Source organism: Heteronotia binoei, chromosome 1 (genome assembly GCF_032191835.1).
Source record: "Heteronotia binoei isolate CCM8104 ecotype False Entrance Well chromosome 1, APGP_CSIRO_Hbin_v1, whole genome shotgun sequence".
Taxonomy (NCBI): Eukaryota; Metazoa; Chordata; class Lepidosauria; order Squamata; family Gekkonidae; genus Heteronotia; species Heteronotia binoei.
In genome coordinates, this window is record NC_083223.1 from 136,044,769 (window position 1) to 136,070,172 (window position 25,404).

At 44.7% G+C, this 25,404-nt stretch overlaps 1 protein-coding gene across 1 annotated transcript in view; it reads right to left on the reverse strand.

Annotated features, from left to right (window-relative positions):
* CNKSR3 (CNKSR family member 3) overlaps positions 1-25,404 on the reverse strand; it is a 108,564-nt gene that overhangs the window by 17,194 nt on the left and 65,966 nt on the right. The window contains exons 3-7 of the mRNA XM_060241080.1: positions 20,342-20,544; positions 17,647-17,734; positions 16,314-16,355; positions 7,670-7,789; positions 4,367-4,426 (exon numbers count right to left, since the gene is read on the reverse strand). Of these exons, the coding sequence (XP_060097063.1) occupies positions 4,367-4,426; positions 7,670-7,789; positions 16,314-16,355; positions 17,647-17,734; positions 20,342-20,544 (513 nt within the window). The remainder of the gene's footprint in view (positions 1-4,366; positions 4,427-7,669; positions 7,790-16,313; positions 16,356-17,646; positions 17,735-20,341; positions 20,545-25,404) is intronic.

The window sequence follows — 25,404 nt, forward strand, 5'->3', positions numbered from 1 at the left end:
CCAGTTCACACCGGCCCCCCCCTGGAAGGTAATAGATTTGGAGGACTGAGAATGCCACAAAGACCATCAGGAAGAGCTCTGGCCCCATCTGACCTGGTCAGTGGGAAGAAACAAGGATCTGGTAAAATCTTCTTGCAACAGAAAATAGCTTTTATTTTCCATTGGGATGCTCAGACAATGAGAGAACACAGGACTCTTGACCCTTGAGGCAGCCATATTGACCATGTGCTTGCCTGGGAACAAGTTTCAGGGTAACTGAAACTGTGTAGAGACTTGTAACCAGCTAAGCTCAAAGTGCATGTCCTATCTTAACATTAGATAGGGAATGTACAGTGAGAGAGACAGAAGAGATATGATTTTGACCAATTTCTTTTGTTTTCTTGGCTTAAATCTAGTGCTGTGCTAAAGGTATACTTATAAATATTTTCTTTTCAATATTAAACTTTTGATGTTGGGAGTGTACCATTTAGACCCCTACTGCCTCAAATTTGCTATCTGAAGAAGGGAGCCAGTGGGTTGGTAAGCGGCTGTTCCTCCAAGGGCACCCAAGGCCCCATGGCAGCCAGGCACTGGGAGTGGGAGACACAAAGGCAAGGCTTCAGAATTTGAAAGGGAAGCTAGGCGTCCTGATTCTCCCAGTGGGGAATCCCTACAATGATCAGGTGGTAGCGGCAGTGGTGGGCTATACTCAGAGTGAAAGAAAAGTCCCTCCAGGGAGCTGGGAATCCCCTAGGAAGGCAGGGCAGAACATGGCTTCCAGGTCAGAGCAGGCACATTCATCCACAAGCTCGTTTGCAGAGCTGCTGGTTCCCTCAGAATGGAAGCTGTCTTCTTCAGGTTTAAGTTCAATCAAACAGAGAAAAAGAAGATTCAGAGTTTTAGATGAACATATGAAGCTGCCTTATACTGAATCAGACCCTTGGTCCATCAAAGTCAGTATTGTCTTCTCAGACTGGCAGCGGCTCTCCAGGGTCTCAAGATGAGGTTTTTCACACCTATTTGCCTGGACCCTTTTTTGGAGATGCCAGGGATTGAACCTGGGACCTTCTGCTTCCCAAGCAGATGCTCTACCACTGAGCCACCGTCCCTCCCCTATGCACGCATTATAAAACTGAAGAGGCCTTGCCCTCTCCTTAAAAAATACCCACAGATCCAATACCAAGCCATTTAACATAGTTAGGGAACTCTGACACTTGGGTCAAGCAGATCCAATCAAATGAATAAGAAACGTGATGAATCAGCAAAGTAAGGTGACTCTTAGGAGGAGCAGCTGAGTCAGAATTTAAATGCATTTTCAAAGCTGAATTTGACTCATCAGGGAAAGGGAGTGGATTTCTATATAGAGCAATATTCCTTGCTCACAGATTTATGTATGCTACTCATCTTACTCTGATAGTGCTGGATACAGAATCATTTATACTTTTAAAAAAGTATTTGTGTGTGTGTGTTTGCGCGCATGTGCTTCAGTGCCTGGAACTCATCATGACTTCTGATGACTCCCTCTGGGGCTTGGATGCTTTCAGAGAGGTGGCTTGATATGCTGACCTCTGCATCCCAACCCTGGTATTCCTTTGGAGGTCTCCCTTCCAAGTACTTGCCAGGGTCAGCCCTGCTTAGCTTCTGAGATCTGATAAGACTAGACTTGTCTGGAGTATCTAGGTCAGGGCTAATCATTCACATCTTTGTATAAAGCTTGTGTTCAGCTGTGCACTACAAAATAATGGAAGGAACATACGCTGCCTCAAGTTGCTGCTGTACAGCAAAAATGCAGTGTGCAAATGTTTTAATAAATAAATAAAGTTATGCAAGATATCTATGTTTTAGAACGCTAGATCTTCTGGCTTGCTTTGGAATGCTTCCTCCCTGCTGCCTTTCTTTTTATCTGTATTCTGCCAACTGATTATAGCATTTGATGGAATATCTGATGAAGTAAAATGGATTAGTGGTTCCCAACCTGTGGACCAAGGTCCTAGGGGGCTGTGCAAGAGGTTATAAATCCATCCCACTTTAGGTAGGTTTCCACCTTCCCCCAGGCTGGCCTCCCCATCTAAATCAGGCCAGCTGCTCTGACTCAAGAAAGCTTATGCTAAAATAAAACTGTGTAACAGATTCCACTAGACTTCTCATTTATTTTGCCACTGCAAATAGTAATCACTACATCATCAGCTGTGGAAAAGACCTGCAACTCAACACATGTGCCCAGAGATCTTACCACATACTCTAGAGAGGAGATCTCCCTTCTTTCAAGCCAAGTGCTATTACTAAGGTCATGGTAGAGGCAGAAGCAGCTAGGCATCCTTTTATTATGCCTGTATCCAGCACAATTTAGAATCCTCTCCACAAGGAATATTATTTATTGCATTTTAATAATTATTTGTTCTAGATTCCAATACCAGGGTGCTCCTTTGGGAGCCAAGTGACCACTCAAAAGCAGAGCTAAAATCAAATATATAAGAATCCACCAATTATTCTGTCAAGAGCTGAAAGTTCATTGGACATCCAAGCAAATTCCCATGAATACTGATTAACTGCTAATTATTACGGATGGGCACAAACCAGTTCACAAACTGAAATTTGGCTTGAACTTGGGTTGGTTCAGAGTTCACAAATGGATGTTCAAGGAAGGCACCTTCCCCAAACATTTACCAGACTTGTGGCTGGTTCAGCTGTTCAGGACCAGCCAATTAAACATGATGTGGTGCAAGGTTCATCAGTCATTTATTAGGTTTAAATGGCTGTCTGTCATTTAACCTTTGCTTTTGCTTTCCCCCCTTAAAGGGGAGTGGGAAGCGAAACTATAAGGTTAAATGGCTGCCAGCAACTTCAACCTAACAGTTGATCAGTGGACCCATTCTGTTGTTACATTTAAATGGCTGTGAGCCAATAAACCTCTCAGTTTGCTCCCCCCTCTCTGAAGTGGGGGGAAACTAAACTGACCAGCTAAATGACTGCCAGGCATTAAACCTAACAGCTGACTGGCAGATCCCATCAGCTGTTAGGTTTAAATAGCCTTTGCTTCCCCTCCCCCTTCCAAAGCAGGGAAAAGCAAAACCAACAGGCATTTCCTTCCCCTTTCTCCTGGTTCTGGCAAGCTGTGGATGGGAGAAAGGTAGAAGGGAAGTCCCTTCCAGGGTGGTCCCCACCCCCTTTCTCCTGAAGCCAGGAGAAAGGGGAACTGAACTCGCCAGACCGGCTTGGTTCAAGTGCAACACTTTTTGGTCAATTTGGCTTGGGGGTGGGTTTGGAAGCTGCCCCAAACTACTTTTGGGGGGGGGCAGGGGGTGGGTGGGTTGTACCCATCCTACTAATAATGTTAGCAAAGGAATCATTCTAGGCAGCTGCACCATTAACTCCAAGCTATAGAAACATGAATTTTTCATATACTGTGTCAAGTCATTGCTCTGTACACTCTGCTCTTCAGTCAGACTTCCGGTATCTGAAAGCTGCAAAACAGCACCAGCCATCTTATTAAATGACTCAGTATAATAAATAAGCATACATACCTCCTGTAGACTTAATAAATAATATGTCTTTCACACATACTCATTACTATTTTCAATGTATGTATGTGCAGATGTGATTAATAGAATACTAATCCATTTAAAAATGTTAATTCACAGTAGGCTTTGGTCACTATGCATTTTCTCAATTAGCAGATAATAGTACAATTACTGTCATGCATGAGGGTATATACATGTTGTTTACGTTAAAAGGAGTCCTCATACTTGAAAAGGTTGGAAACCACTGCTCTAGATCCTAAAACCTTAGGCTACAATGAAAGTGTTAGCCTTGAAGGGTGCAACAGGATTGTTAGCTGCACCTGAAGCATCAGTTCTTTTGATCATTTTCCACAGCTCAGGATACCCCAGGGCTTGCCCTTCTCAGTTCTCATGAAGCTTTGCAATTAAAGGACTGGTTTCTGTTATCTTGCAAAATTCCTTTATCCCAGGAAGTATATAGAATCTTTAGACTAAACATCCTGCTGCTGTTTTTATAAGGACAGAGCACATTATGACAGCACATATTTGCTTAGGCAGCATTTACTAGACAAATCCATAAGCTCTTTGGTCGACAATACTTCTGGTAATTCAGGTCATTCCAAATCTTGGTTGGATTTTGAAACAGTTTCATCTATTTGCATGGAGCAAAATGAACTAGCAGATTGATAATAAGCAGGCAGACGTAGACAGACAAGAACACTCTTAATTACTGCAGTCAAGGATAAGCTAATAGTATTGCAAAACTGAAAATAAATACAATATGGTTTCAGAATCTGTTTTTACTCTAGTTAGTGCCTTGAGTTCTCTTTTACATAAAACAGCTTGTGTCAATTCTGTTTTGAAGATGACATTAAAAAGAAACTTACATTTTCTGTTGTTCCAGTAACAACATGTAATCCATCGTACGTAGATTTTATGTACATTCCCTAAGGTAGAAAAGTTGAAAAGATGAGAAAAGCACACTGTAATTACAGCTTACCCACAATTATGCCAAGGTTGTATACAGATGGGTATTTCTAAAGACCAACTTTCCTTTTCATAAATACCGCAGCACCAAGCCCAATCCAGCTCTGGGAGTTCAAATGGGGAGAATTCTCACTGTGCTGAAGGAAAAGAACAAAGTTTTCTATTCTGTTTCCTAAATCACAGCTGCAGAAGTTAGCCTTATACAAATCAAGTGAGTGGTAAAATTGACTGCACCAGCTCACAAGCAGCTTCTAGCCCAGACAATCAAGTGCTGCTGCCAGGAGGAACAGAGGTTTAATGGGTTGATATTTTCTAGGTGTTATGTATAATTTGATTTGACTTATTGGATTTATATCCCGCCCTCCCTGCCAAAGCAGGCTCAGAGCAGCTCACAATACATAGTAAAATACAATAAAAACATTTACATTAAGAACATTAAAATTAAACAATTTAAAATAATTTGGTGCTAATTTTGATGCAGTTTAAATTTTAAAGATGGCATTCAGTGATCTTAAGCATCCATTAGATGTAATATCTTGGTGGTGGTCAGCATCTCAGTTTAAAGCTAACTGAAATAGTATCGTCTTGCAGGCCTTGTGGAACTGGACAAGGTCCCACAAGACTCTGATCTCCTCAGGCAGCTGATTCCACCAGTAAGGGGCAGCAACTCAAGTTGTTTTCAGTCTTGCCTCCCTTGGCCCAGGGATCAATAGTAAGTTTTGTGTTCCTGATCGAAGTACCCTCTGAGGAACATGTGGGGAGAGACAGTCCCTAAGATAGGCAAGTCCATGGCCATATAGGGCTTTAAAGGTAATAACCGGCACCCTGTAGCGAGCCCAGGCTGTATGTGCTCCCGCATGGAGAGCCCCAATAACAGCCTGGCTGCCACATTCTGCACCAGCTGCAGTTTCTGGATTGGGACGAGGGCAGCCCCATGTAGAGGGCATTACAGTAGTCCAATCTTGAGGTGACCATAGCATGGATCACAGTTGCCAAGTCACTGCGCTCGAGAAAGGGAACCAACTGCCTTACCCGCCTAAGATGGTAAAAGGTGGATTTGGCAGTGGCTGCTATCTGGGCCTCCATTGTCAGGGAAAGTTCCAGTAGCACTCCCAGGCTTCTAACCCTGGGTGCTGTTGTAAGTGGTGCTCCATCAAAAGCTGGCAGGGGGATTTCCCTGCCAGGACCACCACGAAGGATCTCCCATTTTCATCAGATTCAGTTGACTCAGCCTGAGTCATCCCGCCATGGCTTGCAACACCAGGTCCAGAATTTCTGGGGCACAGTCAGACTGGCCGTCCATCAGTAGATAGAGCTGGGCAGGGGTCATTTTGTAGAAAAATAGGTGGTGGAGCTCATCCAGGGATTGTTATGCAGCTGCAGTACTAGTCAATGGACAAGGAGGTGGAACTCTCAGAAGGAGGAGATGGAACTCAGAAAGGTTCAGGAGCTGTGCTCCTGTGAGCTCCCACTGAATTTGAGGCCTGGAGCTGGATGTCATCCACATACAGATGACAACCCAGCCCATAACTCCAGAATCTGGGCAAGGGGGTGCATGTAGATGTTAAACAACATCAGGGAAAGCACTGCTCCCTGAGGCACACAGTAATTAAACAGGTGTCTCTGGGATGACTGTCCCCCAATTGCCACCCTTTGTCCTTGACCTTGAAGGAAAGAGGAAAACCATTGTAGAGCTAACCCCTGAATCCCTGCATCGGCGAGGTGGTGGGTCAGTAGCTGATGGTCAACTGTATTGAATGCAGCCGACAGATCTAACAACATCAGCACTGCTGAACCGTGCCAGTCCAGATGCCATTGGAGATCATCTACAAGGGCGACCAGTACTGTCTCCGTCCCATGACCAGGGCGGAAGCCAGACTTATGGGGATCTAGGATGGTCGCATCCTCCAGAAAGCTCTGAAATGTAGTGCTACTGCCCTCTCGATAATCTAACCCAAAAAGGGTAAATTCAATACTGGCCGGTAATTTGCCAATTCAGCCGGGTTCAGTGTTGGTTTTTTCAAGAGAGGAAGGACCATTGCCTCTTTAAAAGGCGATGGAAAAAGCCCTTCAGAGAGGGATCTATTTACGATATTCCATAAAGGATGTCGTAGCTCCATCTGGCAAGCTTTAATCAGCCAGGATGGGCAAGGGTCCAGATCACATGTCATCAGACATACAGTGGGGAGGATTCTGTCAACTTCCTCCAAGCTGAGTGTTGTAAAATGATCCAGAACTGAACTGGAAGACAGGCACGGAGTCTTGAGTTCACATATTGTTTCAAGTGTGGCAGGGAGATCATGATGGAGTGATGAGATCTTATCCGTGAAAAAAGTTGCAAAAGTCTCACAGCCAATATCCAATTTCACAACATTTGGTCTGCCTTGTGGTTGGGTTGTAAGAGACCGAATCAAGCTAAACAATTGTGCCAGGCATGAATTCACAGACGCAATCTTAGCCACAAAGCTTTCTTTGCAGCTTTGACTGCTATCTCATAGGATCTCATAAACTCTCTATAGGATGTTCTAACAGCTTTGTCCTGAGTACACCACCACTGCCTCACTAGCCGTCTGAGCCTTCGTTTCATCAGCCGCTGAATGTACAGAGTTGAAGTTAACAGCACAGCCCTTCAGTGTGTCTTATCAGAAACTTTACCTCAAACAAGTGGAATCGATATATATAATCTTCAGAGCTTTGGAATTGGGTGTCATCAACAAATATCTATATCAATTTTTTTTGCCATCAAGTCATATCTGACTTATAGTGACCCCATAGAATTTTCAAGCCAACAGGCATTCAGAGGTGCTTTGCTACTGCCTGCCTCTGAGTAGTGACCCTGGCATTCCTTGGTGGCCTCCCATCCAAATACTGGCCAAGTCCAAACCTGCTGAGCTTGAGATGTGATGAGACTGAGTTAGTCTGGACTCCTCAGTCATGGGCACCAAGGTCTCTATATCTATTGATACAGATATATTTCATTATGTAAGCCTTCAGATGTGACTGCACTTCAGGGAGAACCTGGGGTGGGGGGAGAAAGAAAGCAAATGCTCTGGATGGCTTGTATGATAGGGTTTTGGGGGGATTGATTGTGTAGGTTAAGTACTAATTTGTCTTTCATGGGGGGAAGGGCATACACTAAAGCCACTTCCAAAACTGACCAGGGAAGGTGAAACCCATGTGTGTTATACTTAAAGTATTCTTACCAGGCCTTCGCCAGGTTTGATATTAGTTAAATGAACCTCTTCAAGACAAGCACCCTGGCTCATTAGTGGATCAGTTGTTGATCGGATTGTCTTATCACAAATTCCATTTAAAATTTTGGCCTACAACAAAAGAAGAACAGAAGACAGTGGTATTATTTTTTTCATACTTGCAGTGTCTGTTCCACAATCCTCATGCCATCTCCAAAGAACAGGGGGAAGCTTTAATAACTACTCCTGGTTGTGCCCAAATTTGTAGGTTGCAGCAGATGCTAGGAGTTACCTTTCATCGGCCCCACCTGTTAAGAAGGGTGTAGTCCTTTGTTTCATATTTTAAATCCTGAAGCCATAATATAAACCTATATACCTTGAAGCCAGGACACTGTAATCAAGATTTGCTTGCAATTTGGAAACTTTGTATAGCAAAGAATACAATGGTCACCTTCCTAAATGGAAAGGATCCCAGGGAACATATATACTGACTCTAGGTCCAATTCTGTTATGGTGTGTAAATCGCTAAACAGCTCAATTCCTAAGAGACTTCTTCCAACACTACAACTCGCCAAGAGTATCCATTTAAAGTTTATTTTGTGCACACCAATTCATAAAAACAAGGGCATAGAAAGACATTCCTGGCTGTTGCTCCTCAGCTGTTGAAATCTCTGTTCCATGGAAACCTGACAAAGGCCATTGGAACAGCTGTCATAAATACCTTTAATATGGATTGACTTTGTGCATCTAGGTTAAGCTTGCCTAGAAGAGTTATATATAAAGGTTTTTATTTTGTTTGTCATTTATCATTTTTTTTTTGGTCATATGCTTTTTAAACTGTACTTCACTTTAGTCATTTTGCAAGCTGCCTTCAGTCAAAGCAAGGACACATCCATTAAAAAGTTTTACAGTGCTACTGACTTTTGCTCTTTTCTACTACTACAGGCAGACTAATATGGTTACCCATCTTGGTAAACAAGGTTAGCATGTTTTGAATATGGTTGATCTAAACAGAAAGAGTTCCATAGCTTTCAAAAAAAAACTTAAAACAGTTCTGCTAGCTTGTCCCTGGATCTGAGGTAATTTTCTGCATTGTGAGAGCTAGGGCTTTGTGTCTGACACCACGTACAAGTGATCTTGTGCATGACCATGCATGAAATTCACCCAGTATGCAGGATCCCCTGGGAAGGATCAAATAAGACTTTATTTACAGGGTGGCCTGAGCCTCCACTATGTTAAGGACATGACCAGAGGCTGAAAGTTTGAATCAGGGTGTATTTCACCACAGGGCCAGATCTACCCATTTTTTGAATGGGGGCAAATCTAAAAAATGGTGCCCCCACTAAAAAAAAATGGTGTGTGGGGTGTGTACTTGCTGCCGCAGGCAAGGCACTCCCCACCCCCACAAAGCAGCCCTAGTCTTCAGTCCCTCACAGGTGCCCACAGGAGGGCACCATGGCATTTGCACCATCCTCAGCTCTGAGGAAGGCACAAATGCCACCAGGGCACCCTGGCTTTCTCCTCCCCAGGTCTGTGTATGCAGACTGGGGAGGAGAAAGGGGTGGGGGCGGCATTTGTGCTGTCCTCAGCTCCAAGGACGGCGTAGACACCACAGCGACACCCTACCTATCTCCTCACAGACCCAGGGAGGAGAAAAGTGGTGGTGAAGTGGACAATTTGGCACCCCCCAACTGTGCCCAGGGTGGGTGCCCCCTCTGCCCCCCCCCCACAGATCCGGTCCTGTTTCACCAAACTGTCTCACAGGGAAAGTTGCAGCCTGAGAACAATTCCAAGACTGCAATTCGAGATACACTTACTTAGGAATAAGTTTATTGAAATTAGTTGAGCTTGCTGAATAAACATGCTTAGAATAACTTGATAAATCTTTTATATTCAAACTCTTAAGGACAAGTCTAAATCATAGGTGGATACCAAAAAGGGGGAAATAGTGTGTGTATATTTTGTGTAGCTCAGCAGATAAGCACACTCTTGGAGTACTGATTCTATGTTCTACACCTAGCTCTTTTGCTTTAAAAGATCTCAAAGAACAGGTTCATGAAAGACCATTGCCTGAGTCCACAATCTTAAAAAGCTGAAGCTAAAACCAGTGGACAATGCTGGGCTGTATGGCCTAGTAGGCAGTAGGCATAAAATTTAGAAAAATGACTAACATCCGCACCGCCCCCCCCCCCAACACACACACACTATAAACTGAATTGAAAATAAATATATTAAACAGCACAAAATGTATGTAGAATTGAGCCTGCAAAAATAAAACTGAAACATTTATAATAGTTCCATGTTTTAAGAGGCAGGGTTATTTTTAACTACTGTCTAATGAATTCCTAAGCATCTCTTAGCAGGCGGAAGACCTTATCAAACACCACAGCCTGATCCATGTCAAAAGCAGGAAGCAGTGATTAACTGTTACAAAATATTTAAAAGCCTGTCACTGTGTGCCTTTCAAGGCTGGAAGATTGCTGCACATGTATTTGGAACACTTTTGGAGCACTTTTTTCAAACCAACTACAATTAGAAACAGAATTTTATTATCTCCATAACTGGTGCAAGCCTTTTAGAACAACAAGTCATAGTTATTCTAATAATGTAAATAGTTTTATTAGACAACTGTATGGACTTAATGTTTTTTTGTGTGTGTGTAGAACTCTTCTTTACTATTTTGAATCAGAATCAGACACATAGCCCATGTGCCACAGCCTATGAGGCAACCTGTTATAGGTCCCAGACTCACACTCCAATGTGGCCAATGGATACAAGGCAGGCAGAGTGCACAGTCAGCCAGAGGAGCTATTGATCCCAACAATACAGCCAACAAACAGCTGGATGGCAAGGAAGTGACAGCACTAACTCAGTGACAGCACTAGAGCCCCTGGCAACAACCTGGGACCTGCTGTGCTGAAGGAGACAAAAATACAGCTGCACAATTGCTAGGAATAAGAAAAGATACATGGAGGCAGCTCTGTATACTTTGGGGGGAAGACAAGAGGCAGAACTGTAAGGCCTGCAAGGGCTTCGTGGCTAGTCTAGGCTAAGGAAGATTCACTGGCCAACTCTGATTGTTTCCTCTAGGGAATCACAGGGTACCAAAAGTGAGCCAGGAGATAGAAGGAGAAGAAGGTACTTGAACCATCCTCCCCTTTCAAGCCCAAAGGAGGGGAGAGAGTGCCCCAAACTCTCTCCTGTGGGTAACAGGTACAATATTATTTATTTATTTATTTATTTATTTTATTCCACTTATATCCCGCCCTCCTCGCCAAGGCGCACTCAGGGCGGCTCACACAGACATGCATGTGCATGATTCAACGTAATAGTACAGCATTAAAACCATAAAACATAGAGTAAAATAGACATAAAATACATAATGTTTCAGTGCCATGATCTCACATTTTCCAATTTTATAGTTCTCTGTATAACTGTTGACCCACCATACATACCACAGCTGTGTTCACTGCAGGAATTATGCACCACAAAAGAACAACAGCCCTCTCAGCCAAGCATGGAGTTTTACCTTTGCTTCCCTTTCTCCCCCACCCCCACCAGTGTCAAACCAAGTTCCCCAGTTAGCAGGAGAAGTGTGAAAAAGTCCAAGATAAAAGATCAATTTAAAGCACTGATTTACTAATATTATGCACTAGTACTTTTTCATGTATATCAAGCAATTATCTATACTAAATATTTAAATTAAGCTTAAAACATGTTTGAGTTCGAGACCTTTAATGGCATAATAAAATAATAAATAAAAAATACAAACAGGATCTAAAATGAAAGAAGCAATTAAGACAATGTCACTGAGAAAAAAAAATACTAAAAACAGAATTAATCAAATACTCATTGCCTTTTCCTAGATATAGAATAACCCTTATACAGTACAATAGCCAAATATTTAGCCACTAATGAAAAACTGGCAGATTTATCAGCAAGTAAATACTGGGTAATTCTTTCTGGGAGGCCAGAGAGGTTAGAAATAACAGGATCAAGAAGTTGCTGGCGAATCTTACAGAACATGGAGCAAAGAAGAAGAATATGGGTAAGTGAATCTGGTTCCAGTAGACAATATTTACATGATCTGTTCTCAAAAGGGATATTATGATATCTGCCAGAAAGAACAGATGACAGGAAAATATTCAATCTGGCAAGCATAAAGCCCAACGGTGTTGGGAATTAGCAAGAAACATGTTAATTTACAGCTAATTAGAGCAGGCGTTTTAAAACTGTTAAATACTAATCAAATTATTACTACTAATAATATTAATACTAATTCATATTAAAAAAAATAAAAAAAAACTTTTTGCATGTTGATAATTTATAGCACACAGCTCAATTGAATTAGTTGCTGTGCTGGAACCAGCCTGCTCCCCTATTCCATCCTGCCCTTCTAGGTTTTTCTCACCACCTGGGGGGGGGGGGGCTTTTGTTTCATTCTTGGGTAGCTTGCCACCAGTGTCCCCTCTAAGCTGAATTAGTGTGAGCTAGCTCACACTTTTTGAGCCTCTGGCTCACACATTTTTGTCTTAGCTCAAGAAAAATGTCTCCAGAGCAAGCTAATTTATGCAGTAGCTCACAACTTTAATGCCAGTAGCTCACAGAGTAGAATTTTTGCTCACAAGATTCCACAGCTTAGAGGGAGTATTACTTGCCACCACCACCTGACCATTGCACAGAGTTGCCCACTGGGAGGGTCAGGATTCCCAGCTTCCCTGCTACATTCTGAGGCCATCTCTCCATGTCTTTCATGGACCAGCCTCTGGTCACCAATGGAACACTCTACTGCCTTGTGCACCCTTGAAGGAATGGCAACTTGCCAACTGCTTGCCTTCCCCCTGGTGCTCCTTTTAAAATAGTGTGTTTGAGATGCTGGAGGTCTATGTGGTACAGAGAACTGCCACCAGCATCAACAAAGTAAACCATTTATTAAAATGTAAATGTTTACAGGCATACTTTTAACACAGCACCCAACTGAGCAATGGTTACAAAAGAAATTGGTAAAGTGCAAATTCTCTGTCCCTCTCTCTGTACATGTCATATCAGATTTTAAAATACAGGACAGGCTCTTTATGTTAGGGATTTTAGATTTCTACAGAACTCCATTACCTTGAAGCTTCCTTCAGCTGTCCAGATGAACCACATGGTTAATGGCTGCACTTGGTTAATGGAGAAGTCTGAGTGCATTCATGGCCTCAGCCCTAGGGGTATGCATTCGGTTCGGCCAAATAGAATAAATCTCCAAATACCCCCTGATTCAGAAGTATATGGCATCGTATATTTCCGAATCCAATTTGCAGGCATTATACGGGAGCCATATACAGCTCTCCGTATACTTCCAAATCAATATTCGGTATACAGAAGTCCATAGAAAAGGCGGGAAAGGAGCTTCTGCAGCCTCAGGGGAGCTGCTTGCTTCCTTTCCCACCTTTTGAAGCCCTTTCCCACCTCTCCCATAGCCTCCCTAGGATCAGGGAGGGAGGGGAAGAGGAGCCACAGCAGTCAATCCAAAGCATGCATTTGCAAAATGGACTGCAAATGCATTTTTTGCAAGGCTGTTGTGTAGCTGATGGTTAGGCTAATCCCTCAGCCATCCACAACATTGTTGTTCTTTTGTTTACTTGGGTACTTACTGCTGTACTCTGGCCAGTCATAGAGCAGTGGTATTTTTTCTGTGTAGAACCAGAGAACTTTTTTAAGGAGTCTGTCTGGTTGGACTCCATTCTATTGCTGCTGTGTTGGTGTGTGTTGGTGTGAGAGAGAGATTGTGCTGCACTGGCCCTTGGCCTCAGCTGCTGCTGCTCTCTCTCAGCCTTGCCAGACCTGCCTGGAGAAGAGAAGGCATCTAAGCTAAGACAGTTTTGGAGTTCTTGTTTTTATTTTAGTTAGGAAAAAAAGTAAAAGGACTTTTTAAGACGCAGAGTCCCTTTACTTATCCAGATTTGGGTGGGTGGGTACTGGGTAGCTTATTTGGGGTTAGGGTTAGGGGGTTCTGCTGGGGGTGGGGGCCTGGGGTGGGGGGTTGCCAATTTGCCTATATCTTACTTTAGTGAGAGAACTTTTAAAAGTGCAGTTCCTTTTACTTTTCCTGATTTGGGTGGCTTGGATTTCTTGGAGTTAGGGTGAAGGGTTTTTTGGAATACCATAATTTTCATTGTTAAAACATCAGTTTTTTAACAGTTGAGTTTCTTGGTCTTTTCTCAGTGATTTGTTTGGATCTGTTGTTGGCTTTGCATCCTGTTCTGTTGTCCCTTTTCCTGGTTCTGTTTTTTTTTTTTGGGGGGGGGGGGTGTTGTTGACAGATTTGGCCTGAGGTTTTTTATTGTTAAAACATCAGTTTTTTAACAGTTGAGTTTCTTCGCCTTTTCTCAGTGATTTGTTTGGATCTGTTGTTGTTTTTGCATCCTGTCCTGTTGTCCCTTTTCCTGGTTCTGGTTTTGGGGTGGGGGTTAAAAGTTAAGTTTCTTTCTGTCACGTTTTGGGTTTTTTTAAATTACCTCTGGAACTGGTGGGATCCTTGCGCTGGCGCCGGCGAGCAAGCGCACTGGGACGCCTGTGCATGCCCGTTGGTGCCGAGCGCAAAAAAATCCCGGGCTTTTTAGGTACTGATTCGGGGATCGGTGCAAGCGCTCTATCCCATGAGTGTGAATGCACAGATGACCACTCGAAGATCTACAGTTACAGGTAAGCAACCTGTCTTTCCCTTCCTCTCACACAATCTGAGGCCCTCCCAGTGATCTTCCTCATTTGGGGTGCAACTCTGGCTCGCCTCCTCATGGTGCACCCTGGGTAACGCAAAAGAGCCTGGACCAGCCAACCATCCATCATTCAAGGTAAGTCTAAATGCTTCTTGCTTTGTGTCAGATACAGAATGATGTGGAGCTAAGTGTGGCCCACCGCTTCTCTTATTTGAGAGTTGTGTTGTTTGGGGCATGGCTGGAGAGCTGGCATCTGTAGATTGCGTGTTCTGTGGCAGGGAAGCTGGCATCTGGGTGAGAGACCCAGAACCAGCATGCTTGTGCTTGGCCAGCTCTCCCAGCGTTGTTTGGGGGTGGGTTGGAAAGCTGGCATCTGGGTTTGCTGCAGCCAGGTCTGCAGAGCAGACTTTCAGCAGATTGTGTTTTGTGTGGCAGTAACATCGGCAACTGAGTTTATATTGGTTCCAGGCCAGCAGGATTCATAGAGTAGATAGATGGATGTAGTGCATTTGGGTCCCATAGAGATTCTCTGATGTGAAGTTAGGTTTGGCTTTGGGTGCCCCAGAAATTGGACCCCGTGGTCCAATTTTTTTTTGGCCTTGCGGGCTTTGTGTGGGACAATGCCCTGAAGCTGCACAGCAGTTTGGGGGGCTCTCCTCAAAACCCCCTGCTCCCCAGAGCCATTTTCCTCACGATTATTACAGTGCGGGAAGTGGCTCTAATGGGTTTTTTCTCACCATTGAGAACAGTGTTCCTTTTGGGGTGCCCACAGATGGGTGAAGTCTTTTTGGGCCAGGGGGGCTGCATGTGGGGGAGTCCCCTGAAGCTGCCCTGCAGTTTTGGGGCCTCTCCCTCAAGCCCCCCTCTGGCCAGATCTACTTTCCCCACAGCAATTATTGTGGAGGAAGTGACTAATTGGGCTTTCTCCAGCACTGGTGGCAATGGACCTTTTGGGGAGCCCAAAGGCAGGGACCCCCTGGCCCAATCTTTTTGGGACTTGGGGGGTTTGTAGGGGAGAGTTCCCTGCAGGTTCCCATAAAGTATAATGGGGCCGTATATTTAGAAATAGCCATATATCTCCTGTATATACAGCTATTCCGAGTATTGGTATTTGGAAATATACGGTATTCCGAATATTTTGGCCCCGAATATTTCCGAATCCGATTAATTCCAATTTTTTTTTTTGCATACCCTTACTCAGCACCCAAGGAAAAGAGGCCCCCCTTCCTGTTGCAAGGAGGTTTTATCATATCTGTTTCTCTATCCCCTGACCAGCCACTTCTTCCTGGACACTATCTAGGATTCTATTCCTCCAGCTCTCTGTTCTCTGCTAGGTGGAAGGGGGCGATCTTGGCCCCCTCATTATCTCTCCAGCTAGATCTGTTAGCATTTGAATAAAGATCAGCTGAGGTACATCTGGAAAGCAACTGCACAGACTTCCCTCACACTCCTGTTCTCTGCCAGGGGGGGCGGGGGGTCTCTTCAAATGCACAGTGGAGGCTTGGCTCATCTCAGGCCTTCCGGGAGTTGATATGAGGGCCAGATCCGATGTAAGCAGTAGTTGGCCACCTTTGCTTTATACTATAAATTCTATAAAATAACCAGCAATTCCTTAAGCAAGCAATCTTCAACCTTCAAGGTTGTGCCTATGTTACACAGAACAGAAATCATGTCAAGAAAAGCTCCATCCTACTTGCTTTGCATTGCACTCAATGAGTGGGGCTTTCAATACCTTGTCCTTCATGTTTCCTGAATTTCTACACCATCCAAAAGCAACTTCTAGAGTAAGCGTGGAAGTTCTACTGTGGCAGACAGCAAAGCATGGAGGAGCAGGCAACACACCAGGCATTGCTAGCCTAAGCTTGGAATACGCAAAGCTTCTTTCAATCAAAAAACTTTTCTGAGAACTGCGCCAAAGAAATTCAAGAAAGTATTTGTAACAAATGTATACTTACTACGTTAAGAACTTTATCTTCCATTTCAGCTACATGACAATCCTAGGAAAAAAGAAAGTAATTTACTTCAAGAACTGTGCTTGGCAACAACAGACTGACACCTCAGTAAAAGCAATACTGAGAGACCATAATACCTGGATACAACCTTCCATCAGATTTCTTTGACATGAAAGTTAAAATACCTGATGGCACATACAGAAACAGACTGGCTCACACACTGCAGATAATCTGCTTGTGCCTTTCATGAGGAACTTCAAGCTGCAGCCAAAGAACTGGTTTTGCATGCACAAAGCTGTTCACAGTTCTGCGATATCTCAGACCACTTCTTGCTGCTTGTGCAATGGAAAAGCATGCGGTCTCCTATGTTGCATGCATATTCGTCTGATCACAGCATTATTGACAAAAAGAATAGAGGTTTCCTGAACAAACCATCACACTCCTTTTTTAGCATGAATTCTAAAAACAACACTGATTCTAATTTTCTTTAAAGATTTGACAATCTTAGCCATATTAAACATCTGATGTTCTCCAAAGTGCACTATTAAAAGTGTTAAATCCAGAAAAATCTAAAAGTAAACAAAGCATTATTGACTCAGTCAAAGTATAAACCACTGAATTACAGCAGGCTCATTTAGAAGATTACATTGTTGCCTGGAATTTTGAAGGAGTGCCTAAACAAAGTTTTCAAAGCATGCTATCTAGTTTAATTGTATGCAGAACTTTATACACGTTTAAAACACAAGATGAAACCACAACATCAAACAAATCCTGTAAGAGTTGTGGTCATCTGCAAGACAATGGTTAGACAGACAATACCCACAAACATACCAATACATGTAGTTTCTGGTAATAAAGTTTCAGCAGCCTTTATACACACTGGACTGAGGGGATGGTTCCAGGCACAAATTCACTACACATTGCTAGTCAGGGACTATTAATTGCACTTGTACATGAATAAATCCTTAATCGAATCTGGCTAAAAGCTATGCCACACAAGGATATAGAATAATTGTGTGACTAACGGGCTTGAGATCCTGTAATACAGAGAAGATTAATGCTTCTTTTTAAAACTAAAAAGAATGGTTGAGTAAATAATTCTAGAAACTATTCAGTGGAAATAAAACAAAAAGGTATCAGCTGTGGGAGAGAAGAGCAGCAAAACCTGTCAACAGTTTTCATGCACCTGCTTTCCCAAATGATTTAAAAATCCCCAAGACACTAATTTATTTCTGTTACCAAGCTGCACACAGATTAATAAACATCTACTTCTCCACAGCCACTTTTGCCTTCCTTTGAGGAAAGCAAGAGAATGACATACAAAACTATAACTGACCTTCTGGACAGTGGTGGTGAGATCCAAGCAGAGTTGAATGATTTTGTTCTTTGTTGCAGAAAAATCAGTTATCCCAGTAAATGGAGTCCTGTGGTACAACAAAAATACCTTTACAAAAGAAGAGGCCATTCAAAAGTTGCTGTAACCCATAAGTTTAACATAAACACATGCTGGCCTTCCATATGTGCTGCGGTGGATAAGTCTTTCTCACCACCACCAAGGTGCTGACCTGCAATACACATATTGGTTTGGTTTATCAGCCAACCATTATTTGGGGTTGCCACCAAGCACTCCTTTCTTGCCAAAGCTCAGGGGATAACTGCACAAGTAAGATTTTAGTACATCATAAAATTCCCTTCACTTCATAACTGTTCTATGCCAAGAGACAAAATCTTCTGCAACAGGCATATATGTGAGTTAAAGAAGCCTCAGCTACACTCTTCCAAGCCCTTTGGATCTTAGAAAAGGCTTAGGAGGAACAAGGCCTCTATCTGTGTAGGGCTCTGGAGAAGAAAAGGAAAACATGAGACAGAAAAGGAAGATCTAAACCAAGCTGGTCTCAGACATTACTGGCCTCAATATTGTCAGTGGACAGGGAAAAAGTTTTGCCCACTCCTCTAACTACAGTTCCCTTTGCATTCTCACAGAGAAGCAAATGGAATTCATTGACTTGCGGGAGAAAAGTAAACACACAGGAGCACTTTGCTAGACTACAGATAAACCTAACACTTTCATTTTGGCACAGGAATCAAGGGATAAAACAGAAAGGTATGCAAAACGCTGCAGTGTTTAGTGGACAAGTTACTTCCAATAGTTATTTATAAGGACCAGCCAAGTGACAAAAAATCTACCAGAATACTGATCAGCCCAGAGCTACACTGGTAAAATCCTAGTATATTTATATATTTAACTTCATTCCAATCTTCACTCCAATCAAGACCCCAAAGCAGCTTGCATTTTTCTCCTCTCCTCCATTATACCCTCACAACAATCCTGAGCGGTAGCTTAAGGTCACTCAGCAAGTTTCCATGGCAGAGTGGGATTTGAGCCTGGGCCTCTCAGAACTCAGTCTGACATCTTAATCACTATACTATGCATCATAAAATAGCATCATAAAATCCCTTCACATTAAAATGACACTTACTGAGTTAAATTAGCCAATCATCAGTGCCGGTGCCCCAGGCACAGTGCCCCTCCCCACCCCTGCCCGGCGCACTCCTCCTTCCCCCACTCTTGCTCCCAGTGAGGGCGAGCTTGGCTGGTGGTGGTGCGGTTCGCACAGTGCATTCCACTGCCAACTACCATAGCTCCACCTCCTGTGCTGCATCTGTGCTTCAAGCTTCAAGCACAGACAGTGCAGGAGGCAGAGCTACAGCAGTTGGTGGCAGGGCGCACTGTGTGAACTGAGCCAGAGCTGCCAAGCTTGTAAATTTCCTTCGCCAGGGGCAAAGGTGGGAGGGAAGGCCAAAACCGGCTCCTTCCTCCTCAGGCTGTGCTCCAGGCAGCCACCTAAAGTTGCCTAATGGACATTCTGGCCACACCAATCATCTCTCAGAAATAAAAATGTGCTTCTTATTCCCATATGAAATCCTCTAGTAACACTCTATAATTCTGCACTCTTCTCTAACTCAGGGATGCCTGGTAATTAGCAGCTAACCTTTTAACTCAGTTTGGATGCTTACTTCAGAACTTACAAGGATAATTATGCCTTTCTTTAAACACAGCTTTGGGGAGCTACTGACAAAACCCACTAATTTTAGAGAGCCAACCAAGGGCGAACAACTAGGATGGGCCATAACTCATATTGCCATTGAACATTTGTAACTGATTGAATGGTTACTAACTGCAAACAGTAAGGAAGGCTGTGGTTGAAGCAGAACAGGAAGCAGCAAACAGCCACAGAACAGATCCAGTTACTTGCTAGAAACAACACTTATGTAGGGTGGACAACTACATTATTTGGTTTATACTCTCATAGTTTATGTGCTTCCTGTCACACACACACTTGGTTTTTACGTATGGATAGCAGGATGTGAAATATTTTGTTTTATCTCCATCCCCAAACCAGGCCCCAACTGTGGCATTATCTGATCCAGTAGTTGTCAGCTTCCACTACAGCTGTCAACAGAGTGCACGACTAATTTAAGTCAGACTATGAAAGCACATTTCTCATCTCTTGTCTCCTTCTCCCAACTCCTTTTTTATCATACAGATGGGAAACAGAAAATTCAATCCAAATTGTGACTGACTACATTTGTTTTATTCTGGGTATAAAATTTCATGCGCACATCTTCAAATACACATGTGATCTGCACATGAAAGCTTATACCTAGAATAAAACTTTTGTTAGTCTTAAAGGTGCCACTGGACTCAAACTTTGTTCTGCTGCTTCAAACCAATATGGCTACCCACCTGAAGCTATATTTACGTTGTTTAAGTAATTTGGGTCAAAATGACTATATGAACGGGAATACTTCCATGTAATCCTAAAGATAGCATAGTACTTAAAAGCACAAGGTAATGTTAACACATCCCAGGGAGCCAAGTAAGGAGACACTGGCTTCTCTCTGAAATCTGCCTTGGCAAGGTGCAGGGAAAAAGATAATTCAGGCCAACTATGAATCCTAAAACATACTCATCATTTTTCCAGGGCTTTCCTGTTCATTTTTAAAAGCATATACAGAAGGATCATTACCTGTCCAGCCATGTCAACAAAGCCTTAGCAGAGCCAATAAGCTCCACCACTGAGGTGAGGAATTCATTAGGGGGTTTGCGCAAGGTATTTCCATCATAATTTGAACTGTTCCTCCGGATGCTGATGTAGTTTTGCAGATTGTTGGAAGAAGCTCGTAACTTAAGAACCAGGTTCTTCATATTGTCTGTTTCGAGGCCATAATTCTATATTAAAAAAAAATTAAGAGAGCAAAAATAAGCATGGTAACTTTTCAAAGTGGTCCCTCAAAGCATGAGTCAAGCCACTGTATGAATGTAGTCATAGTTTTCACTGGCCACATGAATTCTTCATATCATAGCTCCTACACTTCTACACATGCATTCAGTGAATGCTTGAAATTAAAGGGAAAAATTTCAATTTGTGGCATTACACCAAAAACGTAAGTCATTACTCTGATCTTTTCTCATCTTTTAGCTAAAAAGACAGGTTGCTTACCTGTTACTGTGGATCTTCGAGTGGTCATCTGTGCATTCACACTCATGGGATAGAGCGCCTGTGCCGATCCCCAAATCGGTACCTAAAAAGCCCGGGATTTTTTCGCGCTCTGCACCAACGGGCATGTGCAGGCGTCCCAGTGCGCATGCTTGCCAGCACCAGCGCAAGGATCCCACCAGTTCCTTCCTGACCGATGGAAGCCCCTACTGGAGGGAGACCGTCAGCAGTGGGGAAGGAGGGCGGGTAGTGTGAATGCACAGATGACCACTCGAAGATCCACAGTTACAGGTAAGCAACCTGTCTATCTTCTTCGTGGTCTCTGTGCTTCACACTCATGGGAGATTAGCAAGCAAGACATACCTCGAGGTGGGAACCAAACTTCTAAGTTAAGGTGGAACTGAAAAACCACCTTGGGGAGAAAGGAACTATCAGGAGCTAAGGACTCTCCAGACTCCTGAAAAGCTAGATATGGGTAGTCACAACACATAGCCATGAGCTCCCCTGCACGGCATGCTGATGTGATGGTTACCAAAAAAGCAGTCTTCCAAGATAGAAGCTGTAACAAGCATGTGGCCATTGGCTCAAAAGGACACTGAGTCAGCCTGTCCAACACTAAAGTCAAATCCCACAACTGTGGGGGTGATCTCGATGGAGGATGAAGCCTAAGCAAACCCTTCAAAAATCTCTTAGAATGAGGGTGTGCAAAAACTGAATGCCCCTCAACTGGTTCATGGAACGCAGATATTGCAGCCAGATAAACTTTAATGAAAAAAAAAAACAAGGCCAGCATCCACCAGAGATAACAAAAATTCAAAAATCACCGATAGTCCCACCCTTTGGGGTGAAACTGTAGGATCAACTAAAACCTGAAGAAACTTCCGCCACTTCCTATCATAGGAAGCGCGCGTAGACAGCTTCCTGCTATTCAGGAAAACGTGTTGGACTCTGCTGGAGAACTCACAGGGTCGATGAACCACGCTGTCAGCTTCAGGTGGGGCACATTGTGATGGAATACATGACCATCCTGAGCTGACAGAAGGTCCGGTTCCGCCGGAAACTGGTAGAAAACCCCCTTCGCCAGTTGGAGCAAGATCGGGAACTAGTTCTGCCGAGGCCACCAGGGAGTCACCAGGATGCAGCATGGTCTCTCTCTTGCTATCTTGTTGACAACTCTTGTCAACAGTGGCAGAGGTGGGAACAGATATAGGAACCGACCTCCCCACAGGAACAGTAGACCGTTTCCCAATGACTCTGGATCCGTGCCCCCTCTGGAACAAAACAGAGGACACTTCCGGTTCTCGGCTGTGGCAAACATGTCCACCTGAGGATACCCCCAGAGCTGAAACACGGGTTGGAGAAAGTGCCACTGTATCTCCCACTCGTGCGGGGAAGCTGCTCCCCTGCTCAGCGAGTCTGCTTGCAGATTGAGCACCCCTGGGAGGTGCACAGCCTTCACAAAGATGTCGTGGTCCCGGCACTCCGACTACAGTTCGAGTGCCAGCACACAGAGCCGTCGAGAGACTGTCCCTCCCTGCCTGTTGATGTAACACAGGGCAATAGTATTGCCTGGTAGCAGAGAAACAACCTTCCCTGCCACCATGGGGCGAAAGGATCGAAGAGCAAAGTGAACTGCCAGCAGTTCCAGGTAATTTATATGACAGTGAGTCAATTGCAAGGGCCAAGAGCCCCTCACACACAGAGCGTCCATGTGAGCCCCCCAACCCTACAAAGACGCATCTGTTGTGATCATCACTGTTGGTGCAGGTAGGTGGAAGGGAGCTTCCTGACAAATGTTGTCCTTTGATTTCCACCACTGCAGTGTTTGAAGTGTCACAGGTGGAATTACAAACCTCTTTTGAGGTGAGTCTCTTAATGGCTGAAACTGATGAAGAAACCAAAGTTGTAGGCCTCTCATCCTCAACTTCGCAAATAGCAGCATGCTTGTAGTCGCTGCCATCAGCCCCAGCATCCCCTGCAGCTGCTGCGCTGTGCCCCACTTTCGACTCTGTAGAAGTTTGACAAGGTTGATAATGTCCATCACTCTCTGCTGAGGCAGAAAAGCGCGATGAAGGTTCATATCCAGCAAAGCCCCTATGAACTGAATTGTCCGTGATGGGGTAAGATGTGATTTCTCCAAATTGACCTGCAGACCTAAGGTGTGAAGAAGATGAAGAGTGATGGCAATATGATCTGACAAACTCTCCTTCGACTCCACCACAAGGAGCCAATCGTCAATGTATGGAAAGACGACTATCCCTTGAAGCCGGAGGTGAGCAGCCACAATGCTCATCATCTGTGAACACCCGAGGTGCAGTGGACAGACCAAACGGAAGGGCTTTGAACTGGAAGTGTTGAGAACCTACTGCAAACAGAAGGAAACTTCTGAATGCAGGATGGATGCTGACATGGAAGTAGGCATCCTTGAGGTCCAGCGTTGCCATCCAGTTCATTGGTTGATGGGGGCAGAATTGTTTGCAGAGTGGACATTCTGAACTTCTGGTACAGAATAAACTTGTTCAGATTCCAAAGGTCCATGATTGGTCTCACACCCCCATCCCGCTTGGGAACCAGGAAGTAATGAGAGTAGAAGCCTCCCATCCTGGCCTCCACCGGGACTTGTTCTATGGCTTGTTTCTGTAGGAGGTTGCTCACCTCCGCCAGCAGAGGTGGGGAAGGGGATGTGGTGATTACCACAGATTGGTTCGGAATCTGAGCAAAGTCTATTTTGTAGCCTTCCACGATTATAGAAAGTGCCCACCTGTCCGTAGAGATGGACTCCCAGGCCAACAGGAATGGGCGGAGGCAGATAGACAAAGAAGTGGGGATAGTGACACATACTACTAGAAAGTCAAAGGCCCTGCTTGTGGGGGCGAGCGCCCTTGGACTTGCCAGTGGTCTGTGCTGAAGTGTATCGGTTTCTATTGTTCCCCCTATATGGGGACCTACTCTCAGGTTGGGCAGAGCGAGGTCTCCACTGCTGTTCCGGGGAGAACTTTTGATATGGTTTCTTGGACCAAGGTTTGTGCCACTGTTTTGGTTTCACAGCTCTGGAAGACGCCGGGACACCTAGGTTCCTGGAGGTTTTTATGCTCTTATCCATTTCCTGGAGAGCATTGTCAGTGGTCGAGCTAAAGAGGCCTTCGCCCTCGAAGGGCAGATCTTCCACGAAAGCCCTGGTATCTTGTTGGAGGGACCTAAGCCAGGAGTGGCGGCGGAGGCAGACGGACGTTGTGATCGTCTTTGCTGACACATCTACCATGTGCTTTGCTGCAGCCAGTTGTTGCTTGGGTACAGCAAAGCCTTCCTTCTGCAGCTTCTTCGCAGCAGACCTCTTCTCCTCGCTCAGGGAAGACAGGAGGGGGGTGAGTTGTTCCCACACTGAGTATTGGCATTTAGCCATGCAAGCAGCATAGTTAGATACCTTTACCCCCAGCACTCCGGCAGAGTAAAACTTCTTCCCCACGTTGTCCAACTTCTTTCCCTCCTTGTCTGGTGGGGAAGAGTGAGTCTTGTGGGCCTTTGATGAGGAGGATACGACCACCGAATTTGGCTTCGGGTGCGTGAAAAAGAATTCGGCACCAGCCTCTTGGATGCGGTACATGTGGCCCAACCTTCTTGATGACACAGGTATAGAAGCAGGCTTCACCCAGGGCTCCCTTACCGCCTGTAAGATGACCCTCGTAACAGGCAGAGCAATCGCTGTAGACGTATCCCACTGCATGATGTCGAATACGGTATCGTCTACAACAGGTTGCAGTTGTGTCACCGGGAGAGAGAGGGAGAGTGCCATCCTCTTCACCAGGTCCCCATACGACTTCAGATCCTCCAATGGTGAAATGGGAAGATCCTCAGCGGTATGTGACACTGGCGAAGGTTCCAAAGCCCCGTCTGGATCATCGGTACCGACCTCGAAGTCAGATGATGAAGATTCTCTCCTCAAGAGCACCGGCGTGGCTGCTCTGACAGGTGACCAAGGTCGACACGACGACCTTGGCTGGACTTCCTCCACCATGACGCTGCGTCTTTCAGGCAGGACGGACATCGATGCCAAGGGACACCGCCTAGAATGCTGTGAGAGCCTCGACATATGGGATGCCTCAGATTGCTGGTCCCAGTCTGCAAAATCATGAGGGGGGTACCATTGTTACGGCGGGTAAGAGTAAGCGTAGGGAGAGGGCCACTGGCGCTGATCCCACGATGGCAGCGGTGGGAAGCGGCAAGCTATGGTAGATGGCTCCAGCTCTCTTTGACCCCTCACCTGATCCAGCGGTGCCTACGGCTCCATCAGCGCCGACACCTCTACCTCCAAGATGGAGTCACTCTCACTCCGATGCCTCAACCCAGAAGAGTGGGATCGCTGAGTAAGGTCGATCTCTTGCTCCGATGCCGACAGACGCAACTGCTGCGAAGCACTGCCTCTCGACACTGAAGGGCTACGATGTGGGGACGCCAAGATCTTCCTGGGTGGAGCGGCCGACATCGATGTTGAAGCATCCTGAGAAGGGGAAGGAGTGAGGGATGATCTCTTCTTCCGCTTCTCCTTGGACTTCACCTTCTTCGGTGCAGATGATCGGGTCCTCAAGTCATCC